Here is a 17,192-nt window from a genome sequence, read left to right on the forward strand (position 1 = left end):
TAGATTTGGGAGGGGCTGTTATTTCACACCGAAACATCTTAGCAAAGCTTACGCAATTATTTAGACACGACGGCACACTCCTGTCACGAACAGGGAATGAATTGTACCTCCAAAACTTGGAGGGGACTTGTTCTCATTTTTATCAAACACTGCCAGAGAATTCTCATAAGACAATCTTGGTTTAACTACGCATCTCATGGGAGGGGCGGGGATGAAATTGTTTTTCTTTTCTTGTTTGGGTACATGTGTGTAAGACTGTTATTCTTTGGGTAATGGAGACCATCATATCAATAATCGTGGCGGGTCCTGGGGGACCTAATGGGAGGTCTTTTCGGGACATGCCTGGCGTTTTCCAGCATCTGTCAATTAGGTGGAGGGCTGGTGTATATGTGTTGGAAAATTGGCATTCCATGTGCTAATGATCGGGGTTTACAGGTATCACGCCATACTCGGGACCCCCTCTACCTCCTAACAAGGGGGGGGGGGGGGGGAGGGGGAATGGCTCACCGGGTGTACTCAAGGTTAGCGAGTAGGAGTATATACCATGGTGCAATCACCGGAAAACAGGTTAAACAGTCATGTCTCGAGTCATCCCCGTCAACATGTCATTCATCAAGCATGGGACATCTCTGGCACTTGTGATCAACACAAGGCCCCCGTCTTGCCCCTTTTGCACCTTTTTGCGTGTTGGTATTTCGATGGACCCCCAGACCTTTGCATAGCTGAGCAAGGACAGTGTGGCCTTTCTTAACCACCAATGGACTTTGTGGTTAACATGTTTGTCTTTTGTCATAAAGTCATTGTCATTTATTTGTGTATTGATTCTGTGTTGGCAGGTTGTGTGAATTGTTGCCCATCTTGTTCTGTATTCAATAATAGCAAACTAGCAAAGCTGTGGGAGCGTGTTCTGATGAACACTGGTGCAACTCCATAAATAGCAGGATTGCAGACAGTCAGGCAAAATTTCTTTGCTATCGAATATCATGACTGTTCAATTAATGGCATGTGGCAATTAGATAGGCAATTAGATAGGCAATTAATTCCTTTTAGACACTTACCTTCAATTGCATGACTCGGTTATTTAATATGTGTGACATAAAATTAATCAAGAATTGGTCTTTGATTGTATATCGTTATTAGCACTACACTTTAAATATCTTAAATTAAAACTTAAAAACTCATATTACATGGTAATGGAAAATGTATTAGACAGTCTGAGCAAATACAAAACTTGAACATAAGCAAAATTGTTTAAACTGTTAATTGTATCTACAACAATGACATTTGAAAATGGTCTGTTTCATGATATGCTATACTCCATTTTTATTTTGGTGTGAATGAGAATATATGAATGCTTGAAATAATACATATCTGTATTGATAATGCAAATAAACTTGCCCTATAAACGGCAGCTTGGGTGTACAACTAAGATTGTATATCCTCGTGTGCCCAATAGTCGTGCGCTTAAGAAATAATCTGATTTATTGAGCGGTTAAATTAAATTAAGGGTTATTTATCACGATAATTAAACTAACTGAACTGTATTCTGATTTTCTGTGTATCTAAAATACATTAAAGTGCTTTAAACAGCTTATTATCGAGGCCGAAACGAAGCGAGGATTCATTGTCAGCCATCTTTGTTTGAAACCAGTAGTCGTGCACCCGGATATGTAAGCAAGAATGAGGCCAAGAAAAGTAAATTTTGTGTGGTTTGTAACTTTTTCATTTGGATATCACAAATAACATATCAAATATATTCATAAATATCAACACATTCCAACAAATGCTATGAAAACTTAACAATAAGTTAAATAAACTATGTTTCATAATCTTGGTGAATTTCATCATTTCACAACTTATGGTACAGTCATATACAGCGTAACTTGTATTTCAAGATAACAGATATTTGATACTATCTTAAGAATCACATTAATTAATCAGCATCAAGGTATACACAAATTTGAAACTCAAATTCTACTCTATTTACAGTGAGGGCATAGATAGTGATCCCCTATCCGGACTACTCTGATGTCAGTGCAATAATTTAAGTGCACCCAATGTCTACATTTGTCACACTGTACCCACTTTACAAAAATAAGGGATGTGCTATTTCGAACAGCATGTGGTGTGAACATTTTACAGATACAACACAATTCTTCCTCAGAAATAGAGATATCCTCAGAGTCTTCGGATAGGAAGTATTGTCTTGAAGATGTGTTGTCAATTGGCTGCACATGGGAGGGTCCAGGTTCCTGTGAATGACCTTTTGTTTGAGCTGATGTTTTCCTCTTCTTGTTTCCACACTTTTGACTTTTACCATTCTTCGTAGAGGTGGTAAGGAGCGTCTGATTTTTTATGTTTTTTCTCTGTTTTGGGGCTGCTGTTGCTGAAACATGCTCCATAATTTTTGCTGATACCTCCGGCTAAGTAATTGCTCTGCCTGATGTAATCTTGCTCAAGGTTTTGCGTTCTTTTTTGGCCTTTAATCCCACGGATTTTATATGAACAAGCTCTCTTGTTTGCTCTGCAAAAAAATCCTGACTGTTGTTGTTTTCATCTGCATCCAAATCAGAGTCGCTCTTGTCTTCTTCCTCGTTCCTTTGAGTCAATACCGAAGAAGGGGCAAGAGCTTCTGCTGGCACCACATCAGCATTAAAAGGATAAATTCCACACTTGCGGAAGGCAGACTGAAGATTTTGAGCTGATAAAGCTTTGCTGTATGCCTGGCATGCTAGGGCACAAACATCCTGTTTGGTGATTACTGTTGATGTTGCTCTCATCTTTTGGTGGCACAAATTGTTATAAATTTTCTGTAAAGGGCCATAGCAACCAACATCCATGGGCTGAAGAATATGACTAGTGTGCGCTGGCAAAACATGCAACACGATATTGTGTTTCTTTGCCCATTCAACAGCTGCAACTGAAACGTGAGATCAATGCCCATTTAATAGCAGCAAAACTGGTTCATCGAGTCCACCAGGAACATAATGAACAAAGTGGCTTTGTAAGTACTGAAGAAATATAACAGAGTTTGACCATCCACTCTCTGTGACATCACCAGCTGCTCCAGGTGTTGAGCCTTCCATCCACTCGGACCTCATCCGCATACCAGGAAAGACAAAATATGGTGGAATGGCAACCCCAGAGGCACTACCACATCCCAGTATGGTAACCGTAGAGGACTTTCCTGTTGTTACAGCTTGTGGCGTGTCTCCAGTGCCGGATACCACATGAGGAGGTGCATGGTTGAGTGTGATCCCCTTCTCGTCCACATTAAAAATTCTATGGGGCTTATCAAATAAGTTGTACTTTGTGAGGATCGACGACAGTTCAACAAAGTATCGTTGTACATTTCCTGGATTCGATGATTTTGCGCGTTGATACTCCAATGCCCGTGGCTTAACAACCTTCAGATCTGGCCAACGCTTCATGAACCCTCTAAACCATTTTAATGGGGGAGGTTTCTGTTGCTTGGTTCTCTTGCGTAGCTGAATGGCATAGTCAGATGCCATATTGGTCACCTCTTTTCGGGTATACCCATAACCAAATGAGGCCACTGCTTTCAAATGCGAAACAAGCATAGCCTCCTCTTCTTGTCCAAGCAATGGTGCTGGCCCCATAGTTACCGTCTCCAGGTCTATAATTCTATAATTTCCTACCTGTTTATTCCGCATATTTAACTCTTCGTTTCTGTTTATACGCACTTGATATCAACCTTTCAAAATCAGCCGTTTATGACGTAATATTTTGGCACGTAACCAAATACGACAACAAACAAGATGGCGCACGACTACAGGGCACGCACGACTATAGGTCCTTCAACCATACGTCATATGATACAATCATATTGGACCACACAAGTATACGATTATATTACTTTTAAATTTAGATAATGATTGATGATCACATAATGATTAATTCTTAACTGGTCCGTATTTTTTTTCAAAAATTGTCAAGTATATTATATCACATGTACATGAATATTCATGTTTTTATCAAGTCAAATCTATGATAGTATTTGATGCATGGTATTTCTTAAGGCCCTTTCACAATTTGAGCATGACCTGAAGCTACAAAATATTCCTGCGACCAGTAAAATTAGATTTAGATTTTTAGTTGTTGCAGAAATAATAGTATATGATGAAGTATTGATTCGAAATTCACACGACCTAAAGCGACCGTTGTGCGATTCACATGCATTTAATCTTGCAATATATCTCACTAGAACGTCCATATGCAATTTTTTGATCAATGAATGCGAGTATTATAAGATAGTTACGTTCGCACGAGTGATCAGGTGATCGGACGATTGAATATACACCGATTGGACATGATGCGCTCGTGCGATGGTTTGGATTGCATTTGGTTGTGTCTGAATAGTGTGCATGTCCACTATTTTGCGCAGACCTAGTGCGACGACTAAAACATATGCGAAGAATGCAAAACATCGTGCACCGTATGCGAGAGCTCGTTCGAAGCTTAAACATTCCGATTGCAAAGTGTTGTAAAGTGTTCGTGTATTAATTGTGAAAGGGCCTTTACCTTCATTTCATTTCTACGCCATTTAATAACAAAGACAATGATAACAGATTTTTTTTAAAAAATAAGTTCAACTTGTCTCAAACTTAGTTATCGAATTTACTCTTCTTTTGAGAGGACAATATCGGTGAATGAAAAAAAAATGTTTTCCGATTTATTCTTCATTGTTAAATTTTTTTTATGATATATTAATGAGGTCACTTCTGCCAATCTGGCAATTTGGTTTACTGTATATTTTTTTTTAAATTTATTATGTTCTATCCAAAGATTCGTTTCTATAAAACTCGTTGTCACCCCTTTCTGTTTTGTTTGGGATCAAACGGTTCCGATTTAAACGATAATATTAGAACATTACCTTCCCAAACAATTTCTCATAAAAGGTATATGCTAAATAACTGAAACACGCTGCACTTAGAATTTTTCCTGGACGAGAATGGATTGCAATTTAAATATGTGTCGCTGGTTCTTTTCTACCAAATTATTTCGTGGTAAGATTTGCTAATACAATGTAGGGTTCATGATAGTTGTGTATCACAAAATACTTAAAAACAATCATTTAAAAAAGAATTAAACCATTTTATCTTTAATGCATGCATGAAATGTACGTCTATTTGTAAAACAAATCAATCCTTTCAACTTCTGTTTTGAATTGTTATTACAATAGTGTGATTCTTGATTTTTTCTACACAGCAGTTATTGTTTTAAAAAGTTACAATCTGAGTGATAAAAATCGCTGTTTTGTGCTGAACTTAACTAAAATTTAGATATAAGTATACTTTTGTCATTTTAAACGTTGTTAACCCCAAGCGGTTTATTTAAAAAGCCCAGTAAATATTTGTTAAATTCAAAGGGGCATGGTCACGATTTTGGTCAAAAATTATTTTTCCAATTTCAATTTTTACAATGCTTCAGAAGGGAATTTTCATTAGACACCCAAAATTTTAGTGTCATTCGTTGAGTTATAAGCGAGTTGCAGAGCTTACAATTCTTTGCTATGTAAACAAAGCTTTTGTTTACACTTTGAATGTTTTACTGTAGAATCCAGTTTTAGACCTAAAATGAATGTGATACATGTTATAAACTGTTTATTCATGCTTAAAATGAATAAAAAGATGGACAAATCAGCTTGAAAAAGAATTTTACTGGTATAGTATATCTATGTAAACAAGACCAGGGCACGAGCTTTGTTTACATGACAAAGAATTGTGAGCCCTGTATCTCGCTTATAATTTTAAAACTAACTCTCAAATTTCATTTGATCATTAGAAATGCATTCTTAATGCATTATGAAAATTTAAAAAATAAAAACAGAATTTGACCAAAATCGTGAGCATGCCCCTTTAAGGTACATGTAAATGTATATTCTAAACCAGTTTTATTCAATACGTTCTTAATGCAATATTAGGAAAAATTGTGTTTCAAATCTATAAAGAGTTTACGACACTATTATTTGGATTATTATATCAATGAAATACGACATAGGACAAGAAGTACATTGTATAAGTTTGAATAAAAAAATCATATACCTGACCAAAGGATATGTTACAGTCAGAAAAATGTATTACAGATGCATATTAATCAATGAAGATCTATCGTGAATTTTATATTCATATTTATTTCATACGTGTGGTGTATACTACCCGTATGATAAACCTTTGCTTTATCAAATAGGTGATGCTTTATTAAATACCTCTGGTCCAAACTATTTTTGACACAGTCCCTCGCTTCAACGCTTCAATGACCTATGTTTGAAGATTTTCAAGTACTTGCATTTTCCATATAACTATATCTACTACCAAAAAAATAGTCAATTCAAACTAACGAGCATTCGCAACTTTGTGTATGTCAACAAACTTGACTATTTAAGTCTTTTGGTCAGTATTTCTTTTTAATCAAGTGATTAAGCTCTAAAAGTATTTATTTAGAGGTAAAAAAAATTATTTCAAGATTTACTTCAGAGAAACTTTATATTAAACCTGTTAGATTTATATCCGAAAAGACGTATTAAACTGTATTGCGCAAGGTCACAATTACCGCATAACACATGGTTGCATCATTGTTTAATCTTTGAAAAAATAAATTTGAGTCATATAAAGGACTGTCTCAAAAGCTTTACAATACAAATCAAATTGTATGAGATAAATAAAACATCCATAATTGTGTAATTTTATATTTGCTTTATCCAACTCGTTGAAATGGTTATATTCGCTCGGCAAGTCTCGCGAATATATACACCATTTCAACTCGTTGGGTAAAGCAACTGCAAATCACACAATATAGATATCCACTATATATCATACCAATAGCACATGAAGGAAAGATGTGATAATTATTCTGTGAAATAATTTATAAGAGACTATCTTAAAACTGTTTCGTCACTTACTCACCAGTCTTCTTGTAGCTTATACGCTATAAGTTATGATTAAGGAATGAATCATGAACAGCACATGGTTCAACACAAAAATGAGGATAAAATCTTCCATTCTTTATATTTTTAGTCCAATGTCCTAGAAAGGAAGCGACAACTCCATACATTTTGGCGACTCGCCCAAGTCATGGATTGTATACGATGAATTTGGACTCGTGGTTTTTTTCCGGGTATACTCTGGCTTTTTCACACATTAAGGCCATCACAGATGTTCCAACCCAAGGTAATAGTATAAGATGAAGAACTTGTTTTTCGTCATTGTAAATTAGATAATAGTTAATTTTCTCTATATCATATATGTTGTAAATTGAACTTCTCTTAGGGCTTCGTGTTTATCAGATTTTTAAAAAATGCTTCTTTACATTTTCTACTTTTCATTTGGATTCGGAGAAGTCTTAAGCATGCGCATAACAGAACTGCCACGTCAGATCAATACATTGTAGAAACTTTTTTTTCCAACAAGCTTGTGAAATGGATTATCTTGATATGCAATGTGAAGATTATAAGGTAAAATGTTCCATTAAACCCTTTTTAAAACACATATTTTTAGTTTATTATGATATTTGATTTTTCGCATTCCTTTTTTATGATGTACATACGATTTTCATTTTATATAAAATACGTTTATGTATGTCATGGCTGGTTTGATCCTTGTGAATTATTTCAAATTTCTTGTTTTAGCTTGTTCATTCCAAGACAGGTGATGTTGATTATAGAAATGTTGATAATACAGATTTATGTGTGTTTCACTATTTATGCATTTTTTAAACTCGATTTTAAAGAAACGTAATAAATTTGATAAATGATAAATTGATAAATGATAACGATAATGAGAACGTTTTGCGAAATTCTGATTATTGATTTAATGCCTGTCAGGTTGGCAGTATTCCAATTCGTGATCTGTTTGGTTTAATGTCAAGCAAATACTTGGTCATACAATGTGCACGATCAATAGCGGTTTGAAAAGGAACTGTTATCATATACACATCGATTTTATTTATAGTTTTAAACCTTCCGCATTAAACGACCCATATATATTAAATGCTAGTGCCAATATTTAGTAAAGAGTTACCTGTACCTTTATGTGATATTCATTAACGAAATACCTATTTTTGCTAGAAAGATAATGAAAAGGAGTTAGGAAAATATGATAACGAATCTAGTTTTGAATAAGAAGCGTCTTAAATGAGGCTAAGGGCAGTTGCTTGTTTTTAGATTTGCTTCTGACATATCCTTAAATAAAGTAGTCTATTCCCTATTTGAGTAAAATATTTTTCATATTAGTCAGTGTTTTATTTTTTTATCGAATCGATTCTTAGTTTTTTCTTACATTAAGTGAAACTCCATTAAATGTCAATAACAATATAAGTTTAATACCATTCATTTTTTTCTGCGAATGCAACCAATTTAACTCCAAAAAATCGTGATGACATTGTATCTCAACCTGTCCTTTACATTTATGTTTGAAATTTAAAAAAAAATCATATCACGACAGCCGTCGCGTCTGCTCAGTCAAAACATATATTCTAGTTACAGTATTTATAAAAGTTAAAAAAATATATATATATATATAAGTTATACATTTATCAAGATACACGCTTCAGTTTAACGATTTTAGCGTCTATGGGTCCTGCGAAATGGCGTTTGGTATAATGTGATGTTTGGTAATGACGAGGTTTGGCGTAATGTGATATATATATTGACATGGTACAGGTAATGGACTGGCTTGGAAATGTCCAGGATTCTGATAAATGTATAAATGGGAAACGTAAAGTATTCTGTTATATAATATATATATTTTACATAAACATACGTTCACCAACCATATTACAATATGGTCGTATTAGCCACTCATATTAGGCACAAAACTACAGTTTATACGAAGACTAAATGCAGAAGGTTAAGAGTATCACACCGCTTAACAATATGAAACTTGAGTTTCAATTATAGAATAACACTGTAAAACAAAACAGAAAAGTACGTTAAATATCGTGGATTCATATCCCTGTATAAATATTAACTACTAGACTTTGACCCATGCGTGCATGGGTTGGCATATAACATATGATATCGGACATTTACGAAATAGATACATCGACACGCCGTATTGTTGACATTTACATAACCAAGCTTTAAGCCTACAATAATGCTATTAATTTCACTACACCCTGCTTAGTTAGAAAAATCTAACTGAAAAATCTCGGGACGGGCGTTCACCACAGTTAAAACGCCTCCGATATGTACAACTGTATTTATGTAGCAAAAAAATTGAAGAATCGCTCTGGAACGATTTTGGAGAAAATTAATGAAGCTGCATTGTAAATAACAGTCAAATTATTCACAAAAAACTATTTTGAGGCCGTAAATATCTTTCATCTAAAAATTTAATTCATACTTAGAAAGAATTGAACACTTCACTAACTTTTTTTGCACACCAAGTTCACATTCGGAACTCTAGGGGTTTTTCATATTAAATGCACTGGGTTAGAGTTATCTCCCGTATTTCCTTTGATAAATATATGACAAATTTTCAATGAAATATCGTTTTTGAGTTTATCCATACAAATGTCATATTTTGGAAACATAAACTAAAGAACCTCCCGTGATTTAGCGTGAATGTAATGCGCATGCGCAAGATTGTAAAATCCAAAAAAATCGGATGTTTTCCGGATATTTTAAAGGAATTTTCTTTGATTATTACTGTAAATTCCTAATTAAAAGCGAGGAATTAATATCCGCGTAAAATCGCGAGAAGCCCATCTCGCGAATTCTAGAATCTCGCTTTTAATTTTGGGACACATGAAAACTACATACTACTACGATAAAATTTAGGCATTCGCAATTTTATGTTCTCGCGATTTGTTGGTAAATTATTGAATCGCGGAATTAAGTACTCGCGTAAAATAAGGAATCTACAGTAATTAGCGAAACTTATTTGAGAAAAAATAAAAACAAATTGGTAATCTTCAAGTACCAATGATATTTAAAATATATTTAACAAAAGACAGTACTCATCCGATTTCTGGGTATTAAAGCTAAAAAAAATCCAGTCTATTATTTTAATATAGTAGTATAGATTTCATAAACATACAAATAGTTCAGCTTACCCCTAGTGGAAGAAAGGGTTATATACATTCTAGCTACTTGTCATCTTGCTAACATCGTGGCCACTCTCTGCCAGGTCTGCAATGCGGAAGTTTAAATAATAATAAATCAGTGTAATAACAATGGACAATGGAGTTGACCAATACCTGGAAAACTACTCAGAGAGGTACACAGTAGGAATATTAAAAATGCTGACTCAACAGTTATTAAGAATCTCCCCATAGAAAATTTCAGCCTACTAAAAATAAATCATTAAATGTAACCGAATTTGAGACACACCTCTTCACAAATTATATGTTTTAAGCGCACCTGAGCTGAAAGCTCAAGAGAGCTTTTTGATCGGATTTTGTCCGGGGTCCGTTGGTCTGTCTGGCTAGTTTCATATCTAGTGTAAACATAAAAAAGTTTGATAGATTAAACTAAACTCAATCACTAATACATATAAATCCTAGAAATACAGGTTGAAAACCATTTGATGGATTATCAATGTCTACAATTTATAGGCATACTTAAATAAACACTGTTTGTCTTGTATAGAGAAGTTCTACCTTCAGATGATTTGAAAGTTGAAACAAAAAGGGATAATTTAGTTAAGGGTTGCCGAAACTGAGATTTTTTCATCTAGAGTGAATGTGCGTTTCTTTTCATCCGTCCGATATATTTTTATCTTGGAGACAAGACTGCATGGTGTTTTAAAAACTACTACTCCAAAAACCTACGTGCGGTACTGCTCTTTTATAGCAAATGATAATTTTTTTCTCCTTGTTTATCTAAGTTATTATTCACGGTTTGGATGACTTTATCTGATAGCGTTGCTTTAAGTTCTTTTAGATATGTCATGCCTAAACATTCAGCTTACAGGTACTGCTTGTTCAGACTACATTATGGGCAGACATAACAACAATTTATCAAAGAATGAAAAATTTACCGGGCTACTTGTGTATTGTTGATATTTTTTTAAGTGTCTACTTGTGACAAACTACATGTATACATACGATACATATAGCTGTAGCTCTACGAAAATGTGGGTTAGTAAATAAAAAGCTACAGTGGGTACGATACTTGCGAAAAACGTGCGATTTACAACGCAAAAGAATACATGCTAAAAATCCTTTTAAAATTCTTCATTATGTTAACTTTTGTTAATGATTGTGGTTTATTTGTCCTAATCTTATTCTTATTAAAACAACCTTCAGGATCTATCGGAAAGCGGATGAAGAGCCGTCATTTTTTACACGTAAACAACCACGGTACTGTTTGGAGCTGATGATCGGTGGTTCATAGACAAGCAATGATATCTGCGGTTGTTTGTTTGGGAATATTTTGATACATATACATTAATAAATACCGAATGCGGTAAGGTAAAAGAAGAATAAATGAATATGGCACTTGCTTAGCATAGACGGATATGTACATAACCCCTTGCACTTTCCACTTCCGTCTTAAGTTCTTTCATATCATGGTTCAATTCGTGTATTGACTGTCAATTGCTGATCAAAAGATGTAGAAATCGGGGAATTCATCTCTATCACTTCGACTGGTTCATTGTAAGTAAGTAGGTAATACTTGTACATTATATACGTATATACATGAGGTGAACGCAGAGCACATCCAACATCTTAATTATACAACGTATTTTGTTTAACGCTGTACACTGGACCGTATCTTATGGTTTAACTCCCGCTTAAAGACAGAGTTAGTTTTGCATAGAGTTCAAACACAAGGGGATAGTCGTTTTTTGGACAAATATGAACTGTTCGTGAAATTCTTCAGCTCTTGCACTGCATAAGCGTGTACAAATAATTTTGCCAAAGAAAAGATGTTGATAAATCATAAAGTTTTCACACCGATGGCGTGTATTGTTTATGCTAGACTTAGCTGACATAATTGATCGTGACGCTATCGGAAAAAGTCAAGCAAAGCGGTTCTAATGATAACCTTGGTACAACTTCTTTTACCAAGCTATTGTTATGAAACATCACAGAATAATTTTATTCCTCAAGTCATTAATCAGAAATTGAAGTTACATAAATTAATTAACATTTCATGATTCATGGGTCACTTGGTCGCATGCTGACTGACATTTTCATATTATCATATTATTGTTAGACCCTAATAAATCACCTTATATATACAAATTTTTTGGCTTTCCCGAGTACGACAAAGAGTGCGTGACGGGTGTTATCGGTCAGCAGAGGATGATAACTCCTCCATGGCACCTGATCCTAACTCTAATCTTCGGTCTACTACTGTTTTGTATCTTGCCTTGGACTTTTGATTTTGAACACTTTTCATTATCACCACTTGTAATTTTTACCACTAAATTCTAATCACTAATCCCTATTGTAAAGCTTAATTGTAAAAAAAAATATATGTACAACTTACTAAGAAGATTTTTTGCATGCCCTTCTTGAATCAAAGACATTATAAAGTACATTGCAAAAAAATGGCAGGGTATTTTAATAAAGATAGTCTACTTTCATAATAGTGAAAATGTTTATGTAAATCACGGTTCTAGTTTTCATGAAGTTATTAGTATAACGGTTCTAATCATTCTGGGATACTAAGACTTTATTAATTTAAGTTTAAAGGAGGAGGTCATGGGCAACATTGTTTGTTTTACTCCAGTGTTTAACAATGATTAAACAACTAACATTTTGAATTATTTGTGTTGAAGAGAGGTATAGATGATTTTGAATAATGAATGTTTTCTTACATTTAAGCTGCTGATACCTTATGAATTCCGCTTAATGTTTTAAAAAAAAAAAGAATGGCAGATTTCGCAGAACAGACAATTTTGTAAGTTTTGTTTTTTAAATACGAGGGGCGTTCAAAAAATATAGCCACTTATCTGATTGCATAAACTACAGTGTTCGATTGACCTTTGAATTTCTTTGCAGGCATGATTTGGTTCATATTTTATTTATGCCCGTTTATTTGACGTTCCATCATCGAATACTTCTTTGAGAGTCTGATATATAGCCCCTACTCGAGACATTGTATGAAAATACGACTGATAACACGTCATCCAATAAGGCTGATAATAGAGACTACAAAGAAGCATGTGTCAGAAAAGGCAAAGGCTTAAAAGATCTGTGTGATGTGTATTGAAACAAGTGTATGTCATTGAGACACGTTTACAGGTGATTAAGCAAACTTTGGCCTCCAAAAGGTTAGTGCAAGATGGATACGTCATCTATTTACAGAAAAACAAAAACGATTGCGTGTTGAAATGTGTAGGAAATTACTTAAAATCTAAAAATAGCAATGGACGACGTTCATCGGAAATTGTTACAGGTGATGAAACATGGATATTATTTCGAACATGCGCTTTACAAATTTAAAAAGCAAAACTCCCTGTTATACAAAGAAATTATTATACGCATTGTTTTGATAGTGAATGTCATGTATGTCTAGTTGTTATTCCAAAAGATTGATCAACCATCGGATATGTATACAAAAATTGAAATTCGTAACATTCGACTTCTTCATGACAACACCCCAGCATATCAATCCCTGATTGGGAGATTACTTTTGAAGAAGAAAAGGTTCATGTTTAGTCCGATCCTCCCTATCCAAACGACTTTTCTCCCTGTGACTTGTCAGAATGAAGCTATGATTCAAGGAATGCTTTAGGCTCTGTAATTTATAAGTACATAAATGTCATTCCAAAAAAATTGTATGAATGCATTCAAAACTTGGAAAAATCGGTTAAATTATGTGTCTGTAAAGGATTGTATTTTGAAGGTAACAATTAAAAGAAATAACAAAAATATTTCATTTTGTTATTTTTGCAACATCAATGACATTATTCATTGAACGCCCCTCGTAATATTTTTGATGCATATTTAAGCATATACATGCCAATATAAAATTATTGTTATAATTTTTCTAATCTGACACTGTTTACAAAACAATACAATGCAAGTTTATCCAAATGCTTCTTTAAACTTTTTCAAAGAATTTTTTTTTTCACTTTCAGATCTGAGGATGAAGAATATAACACACCTTTAAATAATTCACAACATAGTATAAAAGTTGAAGAGGTTAGTAAATTGAACAAAAGCAAATATTAGAAATTAAATAGTAGCGCTAATCGTATATACCTGTTACTACAATAATTGCATGTAACTTCGTAAACTGAAAGTAAAGATTTACAAAAGTCTTTGTACATACAATCATAATTGCTGGAAAGAAAGAAAATTAAATGATCTAGCTTACATTATTTCCAAAGATGACATACATGCCCCATACAGCGATATTTGATATCTTCTCCCCTAGGCTTCTTTTCTTGCTTATTTTATCAAAATGGTTCTGCTTAATAGATGGAAAAAGATGTTTTTCATGCCATTCAGCCACTAGTGCCGACCGAGGAAAAAGCGACCAATTTGGGGATTTCTCCGCAATCTGAAGACATAATTACCGAGAGAAATGATGATGCAGTTTGTGACCTACTAGAGGATTCGCATGCTCATTATCAACAATTGCAGGTAAGATTTAACTGCAAAATATTTATTCATGATAAGAGTTTTTACATTTACAATTTCACTTTTCAATTTCAACAATATTAGAGATATCTGTGACATATTGATATCAACTACGGACTAAAATATAGGCACTTGATTAACAAATACTTGTTATATACCTAGAAAACGTCAAGTGAGACCATTATCATTCCTGATGAAAACGGCAGTGATGAAAGTAGTAGAGAGAAGATTTTTTCCCTGGTGGATAATAGAGAGGGGTAATGGTTAATTCTTGATAATAGATACTTGTTACATTAGCATGGAGATATTGTCTTTTATTCTGCAAGACCTTTTATTATTCTCAAATAACGACTTCAGTAATAAAGTTCACGTCAAAATGTGTTTGTTAAGCAGTAATGTGTTCATATTTTGAATTGCTCTTAAGGGGAGACATAACGTTGGTCATGTGGCTTTAATTAATCACATGACTGTTACTTTAGAATATTATAGTAAAATGCAATAAGCATTGTGAACGTTAAACCGTTTGAATCGTTTATTAGGTAAAATAGATATTTCTTTTTTATTTATGTTCCAAAACACCCAATTTCTTAGTAAAGCGACATTTTGAACAGTTGTATAGTGCAAAATGTCCTAATTAAAAATGCATGAGTTTGGGGAATTTTAACATTTTCGATTTTAGAAATATAAATGTACAAAATTATAAGTGGTTAATATAATCATAGATACATTCTGATTATTATCTATTCTGTTGGTGTTTTTAAATAAATATAGGAAATGTATTGCTTTTCTGATGGTTCAAAACAGAAATTGTCACAAAAAGTGATACTTCGAGAGGTTAAGGTTAGGGGTGATTCCTAATGTAGTATCCCCCTTGTATGCCGAGAAAGTTGCCATGAAATATTTATATGTTATAATTTGAAAATTAAAAAAAATTTAATGATTCTATTTTATTTGCCTCACATTTTGTACCTAAGAATTTTTTATTAGAGCAGATTTTTAAAACTTTTTCCGATACCGTCGCGTTCATTTCTGTTAGCAACGTTATGCATAAACAATACCCGCACCTTACCACAAACTTTCTTATTGGTGGATTCAGCTCATCGCTGATTAGCTGCCGGTGGAGACTAATTTTATATGCACGGACAAAACAACAGTGAACATATTTGGGAATGAAAAAATAATTGGGTTACTTTGAATTGGGGTATTTTTGAAAGTGTATACCTGTGACAAAACATATATACAGTACATTTAGCTGTAGCTCTGCGAAAAAAGTTTCGGTTAGACTATATATAGCTACTGTTCATGTATACAATATTTAATAAAAAACTTGCTATTTACGTTGCACGAAATATACGCTAGTTTTGAACAAATTAACATATCGTACTTCCTTCTATGAAAATCATTAATTAAAATGTTCGTTATTCCGTTTGCTACTGTTTTTACATGTAAATGTCGCTTTGCCCAAAACTTTCTTCAAATAAACAAAAGCGGAGTTGTCAGTTTTATATGTAAAAAGCCTTTCTATGAGGCTTATGATGGCGTTTGAATGACTTTTGGAGACAAGCGAAAAAATGACATCAGCGGTAAGATTTATGAGGATATTTTTGTAAAGATTATTTACACAAAAAGTGAAGATTAGAAGTTAGAAAAAATAATCGGAAACTTGCCTAGCGAAGTTCTACGAACATGTACATACTCCACTCTTCACTTCCGTCTCGAGTTCTTTCATATCGTTTAATTCGTTTATTGACTTTCGATTGCAGTTAGGCGGTAGTCGTTAAATTTAGAAACGTTTTACCGCAGTGTTTTAAATAACCTTTTTAAATCAGATTGAAGAAGGTGGAAATAAGACGTCACCGCTCGTGACTTGAATTTTATACACCTATCATATAAATGGGCTTATTTTTAATATTGCATGTCCCATTTCAGTGATGTACTGGAATAAAAATTATAAAAACAACATTGACATTACCAGATCCTTGTATTTTATTCGGCCTTGCAATTTACTCGTTGAATCCATACTGAGTACTTGTATTCGGATTTCGTTAAGAGTATTTTAGAGTTCAAGTAGAAGCTAAAAAAATCAACGTTGTAGCGTAAGAAACCTTCTTTCCTTAAATCCTAATATGTTTATCGAAATAAGGAACTAAAACATCGTTCATAGCATCGCATATATCTATCGTGTTTGTTTGTGATATGGTATGGCGGTCGCCCGCTGGGACACGTGGGTTCTCTCCGCGTACTCCGACTTCTCCTCACACCAATGACCCTTCACGCTACCATCCGTGACAAGGAGAGAGATATTGATATAAGTTATATAACTTCTTTATCAATTGTAAAATAAAGAAAGTTCAGTTTTTTAAAAGAAGTTTGAACTCACATCAATTTAATACCATATACACATAATACAAACAAAAATAAATATGTTTATCGTAATTCGTCGATGGTTCTAATGCAAACTAAATTCTAATGCAAGATGATGCCCTACTATGATGGAATGTGCTACAAAATTACTTTATCTTGAAATGTTTTTCTTTCAAACTACTGATTTAGTTGATTTTTGCCTAACCAGAATGAAATTCAATAAATCATTAAAAGGACAATATTTATCTGAGTTCAAAAGATTAAAAAGG

The 17,192-nt window shown here is 33.7% G+C and overlaps 2 protein-coding genes across 2 annotated transcripts in view; one reads left to right on the forward strand and one right to left on the reverse strand.

The window, feature by feature from the left end:
• Positions 1 to 2,423: 2,423 nt before the first annotated feature.
• Positions 2,424 to 3,620, reverse strand: LOC136271426 (uncharacterized). The gene is made up of 2 exons (XM_066071451.1): positions 3,059 to 3,620; positions 2,424 to 2,920 (listed from the first exon to the last, which is right to left on the reverse strand). Exons 1-2 carry the CDS (start codon positions 3,618 to 3,620, stop codon positions 2,424 to 2,426), a joined length of 1,059 nt encoding a protein of 352 aa, XP_065927523.1.
• A 3,770-nt stretch (positions 3,621 to 7,390) lies between these two features.
• LOC117685375 (uncharacterized) overlaps positions 7,391 to 17,192 on the forward strand; it is a 46,485-nt gene continuing 36,683 nt past the window's right edge. Inside the window, exons 1-5 of the mRNA XM_066071989.1 lie at positions 7,391 to 7,474; positions 12,796 to 12,871; positions 14,055 to 14,118; positions 14,398 to 14,562; positions 14,722 to 14,816. Of these exons, the coding sequence (XP_065928061.1) occupies positions 12,843 to 12,871; positions 14,055 to 14,118; positions 14,398 to 14,562; positions 14,722 to 14,816 (353 nt within the window). The 5' untranslated portion in view covers positions 7,391 to 7,474; positions 12,796 to 12,842. The remainder of the gene's footprint in view (positions 7,475 to 12,795; positions 12,872 to 14,054; positions 14,119 to 14,397; positions 14,563 to 14,721; positions 14,817 to 17,192) is intronic.

This window comes from Magallana gigas, chromosome 9 (genome assembly GCF_963853765.1).
Source record: "Magallana gigas chromosome 9, xbMagGiga1.1, whole genome shotgun sequence".
NCBI classification, from domain to species: domain Eukaryota; kingdom Metazoa; phylum Mollusca; class Bivalvia; order Ostreida; family Ostreidae; genus Magallana; species Magallana gigas.

Excerpts from the sequence above, each read along its gene's own strand:
- LOC136271426 (XM_066071451.1), bottom strand. The coding sequence starts at position 3,620 with ATGGGGCCAGCACCATTGCTTGGACAAGAAGAGGAGGCTATGCTTGTT. Across the intron at positions 2,921-3,058 it reads CTCAACACCTGGAGCAGCTG|TTGCAGCTGTTGAATGGGCA; the intron begins GTGATGTCACAG and ends CTCACGTTTCAG.